The sequence below is a fragment of the Calonectris borealis genome, chromosome 26, assembly GCF_964195595.1.
Source record: "Calonectris borealis chromosome 26, bCalBor7.hap1.2, whole genome shotgun sequence".
Taxonomy (NCBI): domain Eukaryota; kingdom Metazoa; phylum Chordata; class Aves; order Procellariiformes; family Procellariidae; genus Calonectris; species Calonectris borealis.
This window is the reverse complement of record NC_134337.1, coordinates 2,579,407-2,593,990: the sequence shown is the minus strand read 5'-3', so window position 1 is coordinate 2,593,990 and position 14,584 is coordinate 2,579,407. Positions and strand designations below refer to the sequence as shown.

General features: G+C 68.9%; 1 protein-coding gene across 1 annotated transcript in view; it reads right to left on the bottom strand.

The window, feature by feature from the left end:
• The window catches only part of CELSR2 (cadherin EGF LAG seven-pass G-type receptor 2), a 51,460-nt gene that overhangs the window by 4,380 nt on the left and 32,496 nt on the right, over positions 1-14,584 (bottom strand). Inside the window, exons 18-29 of the mRNA XM_075173970.1 lie at positions 13,192-13,335; positions 12,189-12,459; positions 10,959-11,126; positions 9,840-9,966; positions 8,754-8,954; positions 7,767-7,941; positions 6,680-6,792; positions 6,522-6,598; positions 5,720-5,846; positions 1,900-2,022; positions 1,684-1,814; positions 49-137 (exon numbers count right to left, since the gene is read on the bottom strand). Coding sequence (XP_075030071.1) covers positions 49-137; positions 1,684-1,814; positions 1,900-2,022; positions 5,720-5,846; positions 6,522-6,598; positions 6,680-6,792; positions 7,767-7,941; positions 8,754-8,954; positions 9,840-9,966; positions 10,959-11,126; positions 12,189-12,459; positions 13,192-13,335 — 1,746 coding nt within the window. The remainder of the gene's footprint in view (positions 1-48; positions 138-1,683; positions 1,815-1,899; positions 2,023-5,719; positions 5,847-6,521; positions 6,599-6,679; positions 6,793-7,766; positions 7,942-8,753; positions 8,955-9,839; positions 9,967-10,958; positions 11,127-12,188; positions 12,460-13,191; positions 13,336-14,584) is intronic.

The following is a 14,584-nucleotide window of genomic DNA, read 5'->3' as shown; positions in this document are numbered from 1 at the left end:
CACCCGGGCTGAGGCCGGGCGCACTCGTTGCGCACGCGGTGGCCCTACCCTCGGGCTGGTCCTGGGTGTCGAGGAAGAGCCCCCCGGGCTCGGTCAGCGCCCGCTGGCCCGGGCTGCCCGCCAGCCCCGAGTCCTCCCTGCCAGAGAGGGGAGACCTGCACCCATCGGCACCCATCGGCGCCCATCGGGGCCCGTCGGTGCCCACTGGCACCCATTTGGCGCCCATTGGTGCCCATCAGCGCCCATCGGCACCCACCGACACCCATCGGCACCCACCAGCACCCATCGGCACCCACCAGCACCCACCAGCACCCATCGGTGGCCCTCGGTGCCCATTGGCACCCACCAGCACCCATTGGCACCCATTGGCACCCACCAGCACCCATCATCATCCATCGGCACCCATTGGCACCCATCGGCACCCATCGGCGCCCATCGGCACCCACCGGCACCCTGCCACCCCATCACCTAGCCACACTGCCAACCTGCCACCCCACCACCCATCAGCATCCCGCCACCCTGCCATCACACCACCCACCATGCCGCCCTGCCACCCACCCCATCACCCCACTGCTCCACCACCACGCTGCCCCACCACCCACCACCCCATCACCCTGCCATCCTGCCACCCCACCACCATGCCACCCCACCACCATGCCACCCTGCCACCACGCCACTCCTCTACCCATCCCATCAACCCACCACCCTGCCACCATGCTGCCATGCCACCACCCCATCACCCCACCACCATGCCACCCCACCAACCCATCACCCTGCCATCTTGCCACCCCAGTATCATGCCACCCTGCCACTGTGCTGCCATGCCATCCCATCACCCACCACCCACCACCTCATCATCCATCACCCACCACCCCACCATGCCATCACCCACCACCCCACCTCCCACCACCCACCACCCCATCACCCACCACCCATCACCCACCAGCCCACCACCCCACCACCCCATCACCCATCACCCATCACCCCATCACCCACCACCCCATCACCCCATCACCCATCACCCACCACCCCACCACCCCACCACCCCATCACCCATCACCCATCACCCCATCACCCACCACCCCATCACCCATCACCCATCACCCACCACCCCACCACCCCACCTCCCACCACCCACCACCCCATCACCCACCACCCATCACCCACCAGCCCACCACCCCACCACCCCATCACCCATCACCCATCACCCCATCACCCACCACCCCATCATCCATCACCCACCACCCCACCACCCCATCACCCATCACCCACCACCCCATCACCCACCACCCCACCACCCCATCACCCCATCACCCATCACCCACCACCCCATCACCCACCACCCCACCACCTCATCACCCACCACCCCATCACCCACCACCCCACCACCTCATCACCCACCACCCCATCACCCACCACCCCACCACCCCCCCACCCCATCACCCATCACCCACCACCCCACCACCCCATCACCCATCACCCACCACCCCACCACCCCATCACCCACCACCCCATCACCCACCACCCCACCACCCCATCACCCCATCACCCATCACCCACCACCCCATCACCCACCACCCCACCACCTCATCACCCACCACCCCCCCACCCACCACCCCACCACCCCCCCACCCCATCACCCCCCCCCACCCCCCCCCCCATCCCCCCCCCCCGCGGCGGTACCGGCGCACGAAGGGGATGTAGCTGTGGTGGCTCTTGCCGGAGCGCGCGGTGCTGTGCAGGGAGCCGCTGGAACCCCCGGCGGGTGCTGGGTGCAGCCGCCCCGCCACGTAGGTGCTGTCACAGCCGTAGGCCTGCCACGGGGACGGGGACATCGGTGGGGGGCTGCCCCTCACCCCCCTGGGCCCCCCCCAGCCCCCCCCCCCCCCCAGCACTCACGGGGGTCAGGGTGGATTTGGTGGCCAGCGCAGGATCGGGGCCGCGCCGGCGGGCGCAGCTGAGCCGCAGGCTCCTCCGCACCTCCTTGCTCAGCACCACGCAGAAGAGGAAGATGAGGGGGCCCTGGGGGCGGAGAGGGGGGGGGCACGTGGGTATGGGGGGGGGGGGGGGCGTGTGCCAGCCAGCCCCCGTCTGCACACTGCGGGGGACCCCACCGGCACCCCAGACAGGTCGAGGGTCCCCCCATACCAACTGGGTGCCCCCCATTGGCACCCCAAAGTGGGTGAGGGACCCCCCTGCCCACTGGGTGCCCCCCATCGGCACCCTGGACAAGGCAAGAGACTCCTCAAGCCCACTGGGTGCCCCCCATTGTCACCCCCTATGCATTGGGTCCCCCCCATTGTCACCCCAAAGTGGGTGAGGGACTCCCCTATTCGCTGGGTGCCCCCTGTTGGCACCCCTAACTGGGTGAGGGAGCCTCCTGCCCACTGAGTGCCCCCCATTGGCACCCTGGACAGGGTGAGGGACCCCCCCATGCTCACTGGGTGCCCCCCATTGGCACCCCAAAGTGGGTGAGGGACCCCCCTGCCCACTGGGTGCCCCCCATCGGCACCCTGGACAAGGCAAGAGACTCCTCAAACCCACTGGGTGCCCCCCCATTGTCACCCCCTATGCACTGGGTCCCCCCCATTGTCACCCCAAACTGGGTGAGGGACTCCCCTATTCACTGGGTGCCCCCTGTTGGCACCCCTGACTGGGTGAGGGACCCCCCTGCCCACTGGGTGCCCCCATCGGCACCCTGGACAAGGCAAGAGACTCCCCAAGCCCACTGGGTGCCCCCCATTGTCACCCCCTATGCACTGGGTCCACCCCATTGTCACCCCAAACTGGGTGAGGGACTCCCCTATTCGCTGGGTGCCCCCCGTTGGCACCCCTAACTGGGTGAGGGACCCTCCTGCCCACTGAGTGCCCCCCATTGGCACCCTGGACAGGGTGAGGGACCCCCCCATGCTCACTGGGTGCCCCCCATTGGCACCCCAAAGTGGGTGAGGGACCCCCCTGCCCACTGGGTGCCCCCCATCGGCACCCTGGACAAGGCAAGAGACTCCTCAAGCCCACTGGGTGCCCCCCCATTGTCACCCCCTATGCACTGGGCCCTCCCCATTGTCACCCCAAACTGGGTGAGGGACTCCCCTATTCGCTGGGTGCCCCCTGTTGGCACCCCTGACTGGGTGAGGGACCCCCCTGCCCGCTGGGTGCCCCCCATCGGCACCCTGGACAAGGCAAGAGACTCCCCAAGCCCACTGGGTGCCCCCCATTGTCACCCCCTATGCACTGGGTCCCCCCCGTTGTCACCCCAAACTGGGTGAGGGACTCCCCTATTCGCTGGGTGCCCCCCGTTGGCACCCCTAACTGGGTGAGGGACCCTCCTGCCCACTGAGTGCCCCCCATTGGCACCCTGGACAGGGTGAGGGACCCCCCCATGCTCACTGGGTGCCCCCCATTGGCACCCCAAAGTGGGTGAGGGACCCCCCTGCCCACTGGGTGCCCCCCATCGGCACCCTGGACAAGGCAAGAGACTCCTCAAGCCCACTGGGTGCCCCCCCATTGTCACCCCCTATGCACTGGGTCCCCCCCATTGTCACCCCAAACTGGGTGAGGGACTCCCCTATTCGCTGGGTGCCCCCTGTTGGCACCCCTAACTGGGTGAGGGACCCTCCTGCCCACTGGGTGCCCCCCATCGGCACCCTGGACAAGGCAAGAGACTCCCCAAGCCCACTGGGTGCCCCCCATTGTCACCCCCTATGCACTGGGTCCCCCCCGTTGTCACCCCAAACTGGGTGAGGGACTCCCCTATTCGCTGGGTGCCCCCCGTTGGCACCCCTAACTGGGTGAGGGACCCTCCTGCCCACTGAGTGCCCCCCATTGGCACCCTGGACAGGGTGAGGGACCCCCCCATGCTCACTGGGTGCCCCCCATTGGCACCCCAAAGTGGGTGAGGGACCCCCCTGCCCACTGGGTGCCCCCCATCGGCACCCTGGACAAGGCAAGAGACTCCTCAAGCCCACTGGGTGCCCCCCCATTGTCACCCCCTATGCACTGGGTCCCCCCCATTGTCACCCCAAATTGGGTGAGGGACTCCCCTATTCGCTGGGTGCCCCCTGTTGGCACCCCTAACTGGGTGAGGGACCCTCCTGCCCACTGGGTGCCCCCCATTGGCACCCTGGACAGGGTGAGGGACCCCCCCATGCTCACTGAGTGCCCCCCATTGGCACCCTGGACAGGGTGAGGGACCCCCCCATGCCCACTGGGTGCCCCCCATTGGCACCCTGGACAAGGCAAGAGACTCCCCAAGCCCACTGTGTGCCCCCCATTGTCACCCCAAGCTGGGTGAGGGACCCCCCCTGCCCACTGGGTGCCCCTCATTGACACCCCAAACTGGGTGAGGGACCCCCTATGTCCACTGGGTGCCCCCCATTGGCACCCTGCACAGGGTGAGAGACCCCCATACCCACTGGGTGCCCCCCCAAAATAGGTGAGGGACCTCTGGTACCCACCAGGCACCCACCAGGAGAGGGGCTCGTTCCTGGGGTGCCCCTGTCCTATCACCCCCCCACCCCTGTGTCCCCCTGGGTGTCCCCAGCAGGGCAGCTATAGGGGGAGGGGGCACGGTGCCAGGGGGCGTAGGGGTATGGGGGGACAGAGACATACCAGGGCGCGGGGACGTATAGGGTGACACAGGTATGGGGGATGGAGGTATTGAGGGCTCAGGGAGCTATAGGGAGCTATAGGGTGCTATAGAGAATATGGAGGTGGAGTGGCCACAGAGCGGGATGGGGTAAAGGAAGTGTAGGGGCACAGGAAAGTATAGGGGGCATCGGGGGTGTGTGTGGGTATAGGGGCACATGGGGGTATAGGGGGCAGAGGGATGCAAAGGATATAGGGGCTGCAGGGAGGTATAGGGAGCATGGAGAGGTATAGGGGCAGAGGGAAGTATAGGCAGCAGGTGTTGCAGGGAGGTATAGCAGACATGGGGAGGTATAGGAGCATAGGGAGGTGTAGGGGCAGGGGGGTATAGAGGGCTGCAGGGAGGTATAGGGGGCATGGAGAGGTATACGGGCATAGGGAAATATAGGCAGCAGGGCTTGCAGGAAGGTATAGGAGACATGGGGAGGTATAGGAGCATAGGGAGGTGTAGGGGACAGGGGCTGCAGGGAGGTATAGAGGGCATGAAGAGATATAGGGGCATAGGGAGGTATAGGCAGCACAGGGAAGTATAGGCAGGAGGCGCTGCAGGGAGGTATAGGGGGCAGAAGGTACAGGGAGGCACAGGAGGTATGGGGAGGCCTGGGGGTGCGGGGGGGGGCGGCAAAAACTGTGTAGGGGATGGGGGGGGGATTGTAGGGGGCTATGGAGGGCACAGGGGATATGGGGGCTATGGGGGGTATGGGCGCTATGGGGGGCTATAGGGGGTATGGGGGATATGGGGGGCTATAGGGGGGTATGGGGGCTATAGGGGGGGTATGGGTGCTATGGGGGGCTATAGGGAGTATGGGGGATATGGGGGGCTATAGGGGGGTATGGGCGCTATGGGGGGCTATAGGGGGTATGGGGGATATGGGGGGCTATAGGGGGGTATGAGCGCTATGGGGGGCTATAGGGGGGGATGGGGGCTATGGGGGGTATGGGGGGCTATAGGGGGGTATGGGCGCTATGGGGGGCTATAGGGGGGTATGGGGGCTATGGGGGGTATGGGGGGCTATAGGGGGGTATGGAGGGCTATAGGGGAGTATGGGCGCTATAGGGGGACCCCGGTCACCTGGAGGCAGTTGGAGACGGCGAAGAGGTAGTGGAAGAGCAGCGCGTCGCTGTTGACGGAGAGCAGGGCCAGGAGCCAGGCCAGGCTGGGCAGCGCCAGCACCACCACCGCCGTCTGCAGCCCGGAGCTGGGGGAGCGCCGTCAGCCCCTGCCCGCACCCTGCCCGCACCCTGCCCGCAGCCCTGCCCGCAGCCTGCCCACGCCGCTGGCCCCTGTGCTCCCCCACGGACACCGAGACCAGCTCCCCTGCTGTGGGCACCACATCTGCCCTGCCACCCGTGGGTGCCCCACATCCTTCATGTGCCCCTGCTACCCACGGGCACCTCAGCACCCTGTGGCCCCCTGCCACCCAGGGGTGTCCTGACTCCCCATGGCCGCTGCTACCTGCAGATGCTCCAGCACCCCATGCACCCATGGGTGCCCCAGCCCCCTGTACCTCACCACCCTTGGGTGCCCTTCCACCCATAGGCATGCCAGGACCCAATGCCCCCCTGCCTCCCATGGGTGCCCCAGCACCCCATGCCCCCCACCACCCATGGGTGCCCCAGCACCCCGTGCCCCCCTGCCACCCATGGGTGCCCCAGCCTCCCATCCCCTCCCCTGCCTCCCATGAATGCCCTAGCACCCAATGCCCCCCTGCCTCCCACGGGTGCCCCAGTCCCCCATCCGTGCCCCAGCCCCCCATGCCCTCCTGCCACCCACGGGTGCCCCAGCCCCCCATTCCCCCCCCGACTCCCACGGGTGCCCCAGCACCCCATGCCCCCCTACCACCCACGGGTGCCCCACCGCCCGGGTGACTCACGCTGTGCCCTTCTTCTCGAAGCCCTGCGGGGTGGCGCAGGTGGCCCTGGCCGCCAGCACGAGGAAGAAGATGCTGACCTGCGGGGGCAGAGGAGTGAGCAAGCCAGGGGGGTGGGCACCCATGGGTGGCCCGGGCGCCCCCCAGCCCCCCATACGCACGGCCACGGCGCAGGCGATGGGTCCTGCCAGGCTCCAGACCAGGCTGTCGTGGATGGAGAGCCAGCAGAAGTCGGGGTTGCCGTAGCCCTCGGGGTCCAGCCCCACCGCCAGCCCTGCGCAGGCACGGCTCAGGGGCGGGGCCAAGCCGCAGGGGGGCGGGGCTAACCGCGGAGGGGCGGGGCTAAGTCAGGAGGGGCGGGGCTAGAGGCGGGGTGGGGCGTGGAAGGGCATGTGGGTAGGGCAGGGGTGGGGAGGTGGCTATGCTCTTGGGGGCGGGGCTATGGTCCTGGGGGCGTGTCTAACGTCTTGGGGGTGGGGCTATGATGGATGAGGGCGGGGCTATGGCCCCAGGGGTGTGTCTAGCAGATTGGGGCAGGGCATAAGGAGGTGTTGGGGGCGTGGCTATGCTGGGTGAGGGCGGGGCTAAATTCGGGGCGGGTAAAATGTTGGGGGCAGGGCTATGCTCTTGGGGGCGTGGCTACACTCTTGGGGGTGTGTCTATGCTGTTGGGGCGGGGCTCTGTTCAGGGGCGTGGCTATCCTGGGTGAGGGCGTAGCTATGCTCTTGGGGGCGGGGCTATACTCTTAGGGACAGGGCTATGCTTTGGGGGCGGGGCTATGGCCATGGGGGCGTGTCTAAGAGGTTGGGGCAGGGCTATGCTCTTGGGGGCGGGGCTATGGTGCATGAGGGCAGGGCTAAACACGTGGGGCGGGGATAAACTGTTGGGGTGTGACTCTTCAGGGGCGTGGCTATGCTGGGAGAAGGCGGGGCTATGCTCTTGAGGGCGTGGCTATGCTGTTGGGGCGGGGCTATGCTCTCAGGCACAGGGCTATGCTGTTGGGGGCGGGACTATGCTCTTTGGGGGTGGGGCTACGCATGGAAACAGCACCCCACCCTGCACCAAGCTGATTGGGGGAGGTGGTTCAGGGGGCGGGGCCGACCCTTGGAAGGGGGCGTGGCCATCCAGAGGGCATTGACCCAGGCAGAGATGGGTGCCTGGTGGCGGGTGCTCGAGGGGGCGGGGTTAAGATCAGGGGGTGGGGTTAGGGCTAGGGGGCGGAGCCTGGCTCTGTGGGCGTGTCCTCACCGGTGATGAAGGCGGGCAGCCCCCAGCCCAGGACGTGGTAGAAGCGCATGGGCCCGCGGTCGACGTGGCGGGGCTCGCTGCGGCGCCGGTAGAGGTGCAGCCCCTCCAGCAGCGCCCAGCCCACCGCGCTCATGTAGAGGAACTGCAGCAGGATGGCCACCACCGTGCACGCCAGCTGCGCCCCGCACGTCACTGCCCCGCCCCCGACACGCCCGCCCCGCCCGCGCAAACCACGCGCGCCGCCCCTGGAGCTCCGCCCCTTGCAGCCGCACCCACGTCCGCCCCGCCCACGGGAGCCCCGTCCATGCAAACCACGGGCATGACCGCTGGAGCCCCGCCCCCTGCAGCCCCACACCCACGCCCGTCCCACCCACGGGAGCCCCGCCCACGCAAACCACATGCACTACTCCTGGAGACCCGCCCCCTCTGCAGCCCCGCCCATGAAAGCCACACCCCTCACGGGAGACCCACCCCCACATTAGCATCCCCCGGGAGCTCCACGCCTTTGAGACCCCCACCCTCTTTGAGAGCCCCACCCCCTTTGGGAGCCCCACCCACTTTGAGAGGCCCCACCCACTTTGAGAGGCCCACCCTCCTTTGAGAGGCCCCACCCCCTTTGAAAGGCCACACCCCCTTTGGGAGCCCCACCCCCCTTTGAGAGGCCCCACCCCCTTTGAAAGGCTGCACCCCCTTTGGGAGCCCCACCCCCTTTGGGAGCCCCACCCCCTTTGGAAGGCCACATCCCCTTGGGAGCCCCACCCCCTTTGAAAGGCCCCACCCCCTTTGAAAGGCCCCACCCTCTCAGGCCCAGCCCACCATGGCTCTGCGCTTAGCCCCACCCACTTTAGCCCCACCCCCAGGCGCCCCACCCCCCAGGACCCCTTGGAGGGATGGGGGGGGGGGAGAGAGGGGATCCCCAAGACCCTCCCTATCCCCCCCCTCCAAGCCCCGCCCCCCCGCCTTGGCCACGCCCCCCCGGCTGCCCACCGGCAGGTCGGCCTGGTTGATGCCGAGCAGGAAGACGAGCTGGGCGAGGAGGAGGGCGGTGGCGCCGTGGCGGCGGATGCTGTGGCGGTTGGAGCGCAGCCCCCGCAGCCCCCCCAGCGCCAGCACGGCCAGCAGCAGCCCCGCCAGCCCCACGCCCAGCGAGGCGTAGGTCAGCCCCGCCAGCGGCAGGATCTCCCCGTTCTGCGGCACCGCGGCACCCGTCGGCACGCGCCCGTCATGTGCCGGCTGGGTGCCCCGCCCCCCCGGGACACGCCCCCCCGGGGACACGCCCCCCGGGAGACACGCCCCCCCCGAGCCATGCCTCCTCCTTCCATGCCCACATTGCCTGGCCCTGCCACTGGGAAGCCACGCCCACAATGCCACACCCCCTCTGGGGGGGCAGAGCCCTAGGGAAACCCCGCCCACATTATTCAGCCCCGCCCTCCCGGAACACCACCCTTCCTGCTTGGCTCCACCCTATTGGAACCCCGCCCACTCTGCTCAGCCCTGCCCCCTGGGAGCACCGCCCACCCTGATTAGCCCCACCCCATTGGAACCCCGCCCACCTTGCTTAGCCCCACCCCATTGGAACCCCTCCCACCCTGCTTAGCCCCACCCATTGGAACCCCGCCCACCCTGCTTAGCCCCACCCCATTGGAACCCTGCTTGGCCCCATCCTTCCTTGGAACCCCACCCATCCGTCTTAGCCCCACCCCACGGGAGCCCCCCCCACCTTGCTCAGCCCCACCCCCATGGGCACCCACACCTCCAGCCCTGACCCCACCCCTTCTACCAAGCCCCACCCACCCCTTGTCTCCTCCCCCTTACCACAAGCCCCACCCCTGCCACCTTACAGCCCTGCCCCACGGCGTGGCACCTCCTGCCCCACCGGGTCCCCACGTGTCCCCCCATGTCCCTGTGTCCTCAGGTCAGGTCCCCGTCCCCAGGGTCACCCCTGTCCCCAGGTTCCCCCGTGTCCCCCCGTGTGTGTCCCTGTGTCCCCCCGTGTCCCCGTGTCCCCCCATGTCCCCGTGTCCCCCCGTGTCCCCCCATGTCCCCGTGTCCCCCCGTGTCCCCGTGTCCCACCTCGCGGCGGGAGATGTCCATGAGGACGGCGAAGCTGGTCAGGTGGTGGCACTGGCAGCTGACGTGGCTCCGGTTGCGGAAGACGACCTCGCAGCCCCGCGCCGACCAGCCGCCCGCGCCGCCCGCCCTGCGCCAGCACCCTCAGCCACCGCACCCGGGGACACCGCCCCAGACACCCACCCCACCTGGGGACACCACCCAGGGACACCCACCCCACCCGGAGTCACCCACTGGCCCCCTCAGCCACTATCCAGGATGCCCACCCCACCTGGGGACACCCATTGGCACCCTCAGCTACCACCCAGGACACCCACCCCATCTGGGGACACCACCCAGGGACACCCACCCCACCCGGGGACACCACCCCAGACACCCACCCCATCTGGGGACACCACCCATGGACACCCACCCCACCCGGAGTCACCCACTGGCCCCCTCAGCCACTGTCCAGGACGCCCACCCCACCTGGGGACACCACCCAGGTCCCCTCCCACCACCCACCCATGACACCAGGGTCAGGGCTGCCACCCCACAGCCCTGTCCCCATGCCACCCACCAGTGACACCAGGGACAGGGCTGCCACCCTAATGCCCTGTCCCCCAGCCACCCCTACCAGGGCTGCCACCCCACAGCCCTGTCCCCGTGTCACCCACCCGGCCACCCCTACCAGGGCTGCCACCCCACAGCCCTGTCCCCATGCCACCCACTGGTGACACCAGGGACAGGGCTGCCACCCTAATGCCCTGTCCCCCAGCCACCCCTGCCAGGGATGCCACCCCACAGCCCTGTCCCCGTGTCACCCACCCGGCCACCCCTACCAGGGCTGCCACCCCACAGCCCTGTCCCCGTGTCACCCACCATGATCCAGGCTGCCCAGCATGACCCTGTCCCCATGTCACCTACCAGTACAGGGCTGCCACCCCACAGCCCTGTCCCCGTGTCACCCACCAGGACAGGTCTCTCCGACACAGCCCTGTCCCCATGCCACCCACCCATCCCCCCCAGGGTCCCCCCCCCACCCCAACACCCCCCATGTGCCACCCCATCGCGGCACCCACCCTGCCCCGTCCCCGCGTCCCCCGTCCCCCCGCGGGGGTGTCCCCGTCCCTGTCCCCTCACAGCAGGGAGTGGTTCCAGAAGACGCAGATGGGTTTCGAGCGCTCCTGGGTCTCCAGCAGCCGGAACTGGAGGGTGATGGGCTTCACCAGCGCCCGCGGCGCCCGCGCCCCCCCCGCGTGCACGCTGATGCTCACCACCGGCGTGTTGATGATGGGGCGCTTGGGCACCCTGGGGGGCACCGGGGTCAGGGCCCCCACCCAGGCGTGGGTGCCCTCCTCACCCTTCTCGGTGCCCCGCTGTGCCCAGGCACCCCATGGGTACCCCCCTGCCCTGCCCCAACATCTCCCAGCACCCCACCAGCACCCTCCTCAGCCCCCATGCCCCCACCCTTGGGCACCCCACAGGCGTCCTCCCCAGCCCCCATGCCCCCACCCTTGGGCACCCCACAGGCACCCTCCTCAGCCCCCATGCCCCCACCCTTGGGCACCCCACAGGCACCCTCTTCAGCCCCCATGCCCCCACCCTTGGGCACCCCACGGGCACCCTCCTCAGCCCCCTGTGCCCCCACCCTTGGGCACCCCACGGGCACCCTCCTCAGCCCCCATGCCCCTACCCTTGGGCACCCTCCTCAGCCCCCTGTGCCCCCCCACCTCGGGCACCCCATGGGCACCCTCCTCAGCCCCGACGTCCTCCCTCCTTGGACACCCCAGGGGCACCCTCCCTGTCCCCCAATCTCCCAGCACCCTGTGGGCACCCTTTTCTGGGGATGCCCTGGGGGCACCCCCTGTCCCCAATGTCCCCCAAAGATGCACTCCCTTGCCCTGGCACCCCACGGGCACTCTCCTCAGCCCCCTGTGCCCCCCCCTTGGGCACCCCATGGGCACCCCACCTGGCCCCCCATCTCCCAGCACCCCACAGATGCCCTCCCTTGCCCTGGCACCCCATGGGCACCCTCCCCAGCCCCCTATGTCCTCCCTCCTTGGACACTCCATGGGCACCCTCCCTGTCCCCCAGCCTCCCAGCACCCCACGGGCACCCTCCTCAGCCCCCTGTGCCCCCCCCTCGGGCACCCCATGGGCACCCTCCTCAGCCCCCTGTGCCCCCCCCCCCGGGCACCCCATGGGCACCCCATGGGCACCCCACCTGGTGCCCCATCTCCCAGCACCCCACAGATGCCCTCCCTCGCCCTGGCACCCCATGGGCACCCTCCCCAGCCCCCTACGTCCCCCACCCTTGGGCACCCCATGGGCACCCTCCCCAGCCCCCCACCCTTGGGTGCCCCCCGGGCACCTGAGGCTGCGCTTGTCGGTGTCGTACTGCTCGGGCAGGAGCCCGGCCAGGGTGCGGTAGATGATGACGCTGGCGATGGCCTGGCCCTCGCCCAGTGCCGGGTGGCGCTTCCGCCGGGTCACCAGGGTCACCTCCTCCTCCTCCTCATCCTCATCCTCATCCTCATCCTCCTCCACAGCCTCTTCATCCTCCTCCTCCTCCTCCTCCTCCTCCTCCTCCTCCTCCTGCCCACCTGGGCCCTGCGGCGGCTGCCTGTGCCCAGCGGAGGGGTCTGGGGGGGCGGGCAGGGGGCTGGCACGATGCTCTGCCAGCCCCCAGTTGTGCCAGGGTCCCGCCAACCCTGCCAGCCCCATCCTGGGGTCCCCAAACCTGGCAACCCCATGGTGACACTGGGGTCCCCATAACCCTGCCAGCCCCATCCTGGGGTCCCCAAACCTGCCAACCCCATGGTGACACTGGGGTCCCCCTAACCCTGCCAGCCCCATCCTGGCATCCCCAGTCATGCCAGCCCCATGGCCAAATGGGGGTCCCCCCCACCCTGCCAGCCCCACGCTGGGATCCCCCCAACCCTGCCAACCCCATGCTGGGGTCCCCTCAAACTGCCAGCCCCATGCCAGGGTCCCCAGTCATGCCAACCCCATGGTCAAACGGGGGTCCCCCCCACCCTGCCAGCCCCATGCTGGGGTCCCCTCAAACTGCCAGCCCCATGCCAGGGTCCCCAGTCATGCCAGCCCCATGGTCAAACGGGGGTCCCCCACCCTGCCAGCTGCACGCTGGGGTCCCCCCCACCCTGCCAGCCCCACGCTGGGGTCCCCCCAACCCTGCCAGCCCCATGCCAGGGTCCCCAGTCATGCCAGCCCCACGGCCAAACAGGGGTCCCCCCTACTCCGCCAGCCCCATGGATGCAATGGGGTCCCCATCCCTGCCAGCCCACGGATGTGCTGGGGTTCCCCCTCACCCCCCAGCCTGTGCCAGCCCCCCCATGACCCCCCCCCGGACTCACGCCTGCCCTCGGGGGGCCGGAAGACGCTGTCGGGCAGGATGACTGTGGTCTCCAGGTCGGGGGGCTTCTCCCCCCGCAGCGCCTCGTAGCGCGGCAGCCGGGCGCCCGCGAAGCTGCCCTTGTCCAGCCGCACCACCGACACCACTGCGGCACCGCGTCACCCAGGGGCCCCGCGGCACCCCGAGCGCCTGGCACCCATGGCCCCTGGCACCCCCAGCCCCCAGCATCCCCGTGTGCCTGGCACCCCCATCAACCCCGGCCCCCGGCACCCATGGGGCAGGTCCCTGGGTACGTGTCCCCTGGGCACACGCGTGGCAGCATCCTCAGTGCGCGCACACGCACACACAAGCGCCCGTGTTCCTGGGCACGCGTGTGTCCCCCGGGCACACGTAGCGGGGGGCACGGTACTCATGTCCCCAGGCTGCATGTGTCCATGTCACCACACGCGTGTCCCCAAGCACACACGTGCCCATGTCCCCAGGCACACGCAGACCCGTGTTCCCTGGCACACGCCCATCCCCTGGGCGCACACACGCGCACAAGCCTGGTCACACGTGTGTCCCTGGTCACACACGTGTCCCCAGACACATACGTGTCCCCAACCCCCAGCACGCAGGGACCCACAGCCCTGCTCACACACACACACATGTCCCCAGGGGCACAGGTGTCCTTGGGCACACACATGTCCCCAGGCGCACGCATGTCCCCGAGGCACACACATATTCTTGGTGACACGCGTGTCTCTGGGCACATGCGTGTCCCCCAGGCACACACATGCCCGTGTCCCCAACACACACGTGTCCTTGGGCACACGCATGTCCCCCAGGTACACATGTCCCCAGGCACACGCATGTCCCCCGGGCACACATGCCCCCAGGCACACACATGTCCCCTGGGCACACATGTCCCCAGGCACACACATGTCCCCCCGGCACACACATGTCCTTGGGAACACGCATATCCCCAGCACACACGTCACCTGGGCACACATGTCCGTGTCCCCAGGCACACACGTGTCCCCCAGGCACACACACATCCTTGGGGACAGCCATGTCCCCAGCACACACATGTCCCCCGGGCACACACGTGTCCTTGGGAACACGCATGTCCCCAGCACACACGTCCCCTGGGCACACATGCCCATGTCCCCAGGCACACACATGTCCCCTGGGCACGCGTCCCCAGGCACACACATGTCCCCCCGGCACACACATGTCCTTGGGAACACGCATGTCCCCAGGCACACACATGTCCCCCCGGCACACACATGTCCTTGCTAACGCATGTCCCCAGCACACACATGTCCCCCGGGCACACACATGTCCTTGCTAACACGCATGTCCCCAGCACACACGTCCCCTGGGCACACATGCCCATGTCCCCAGGCACACAC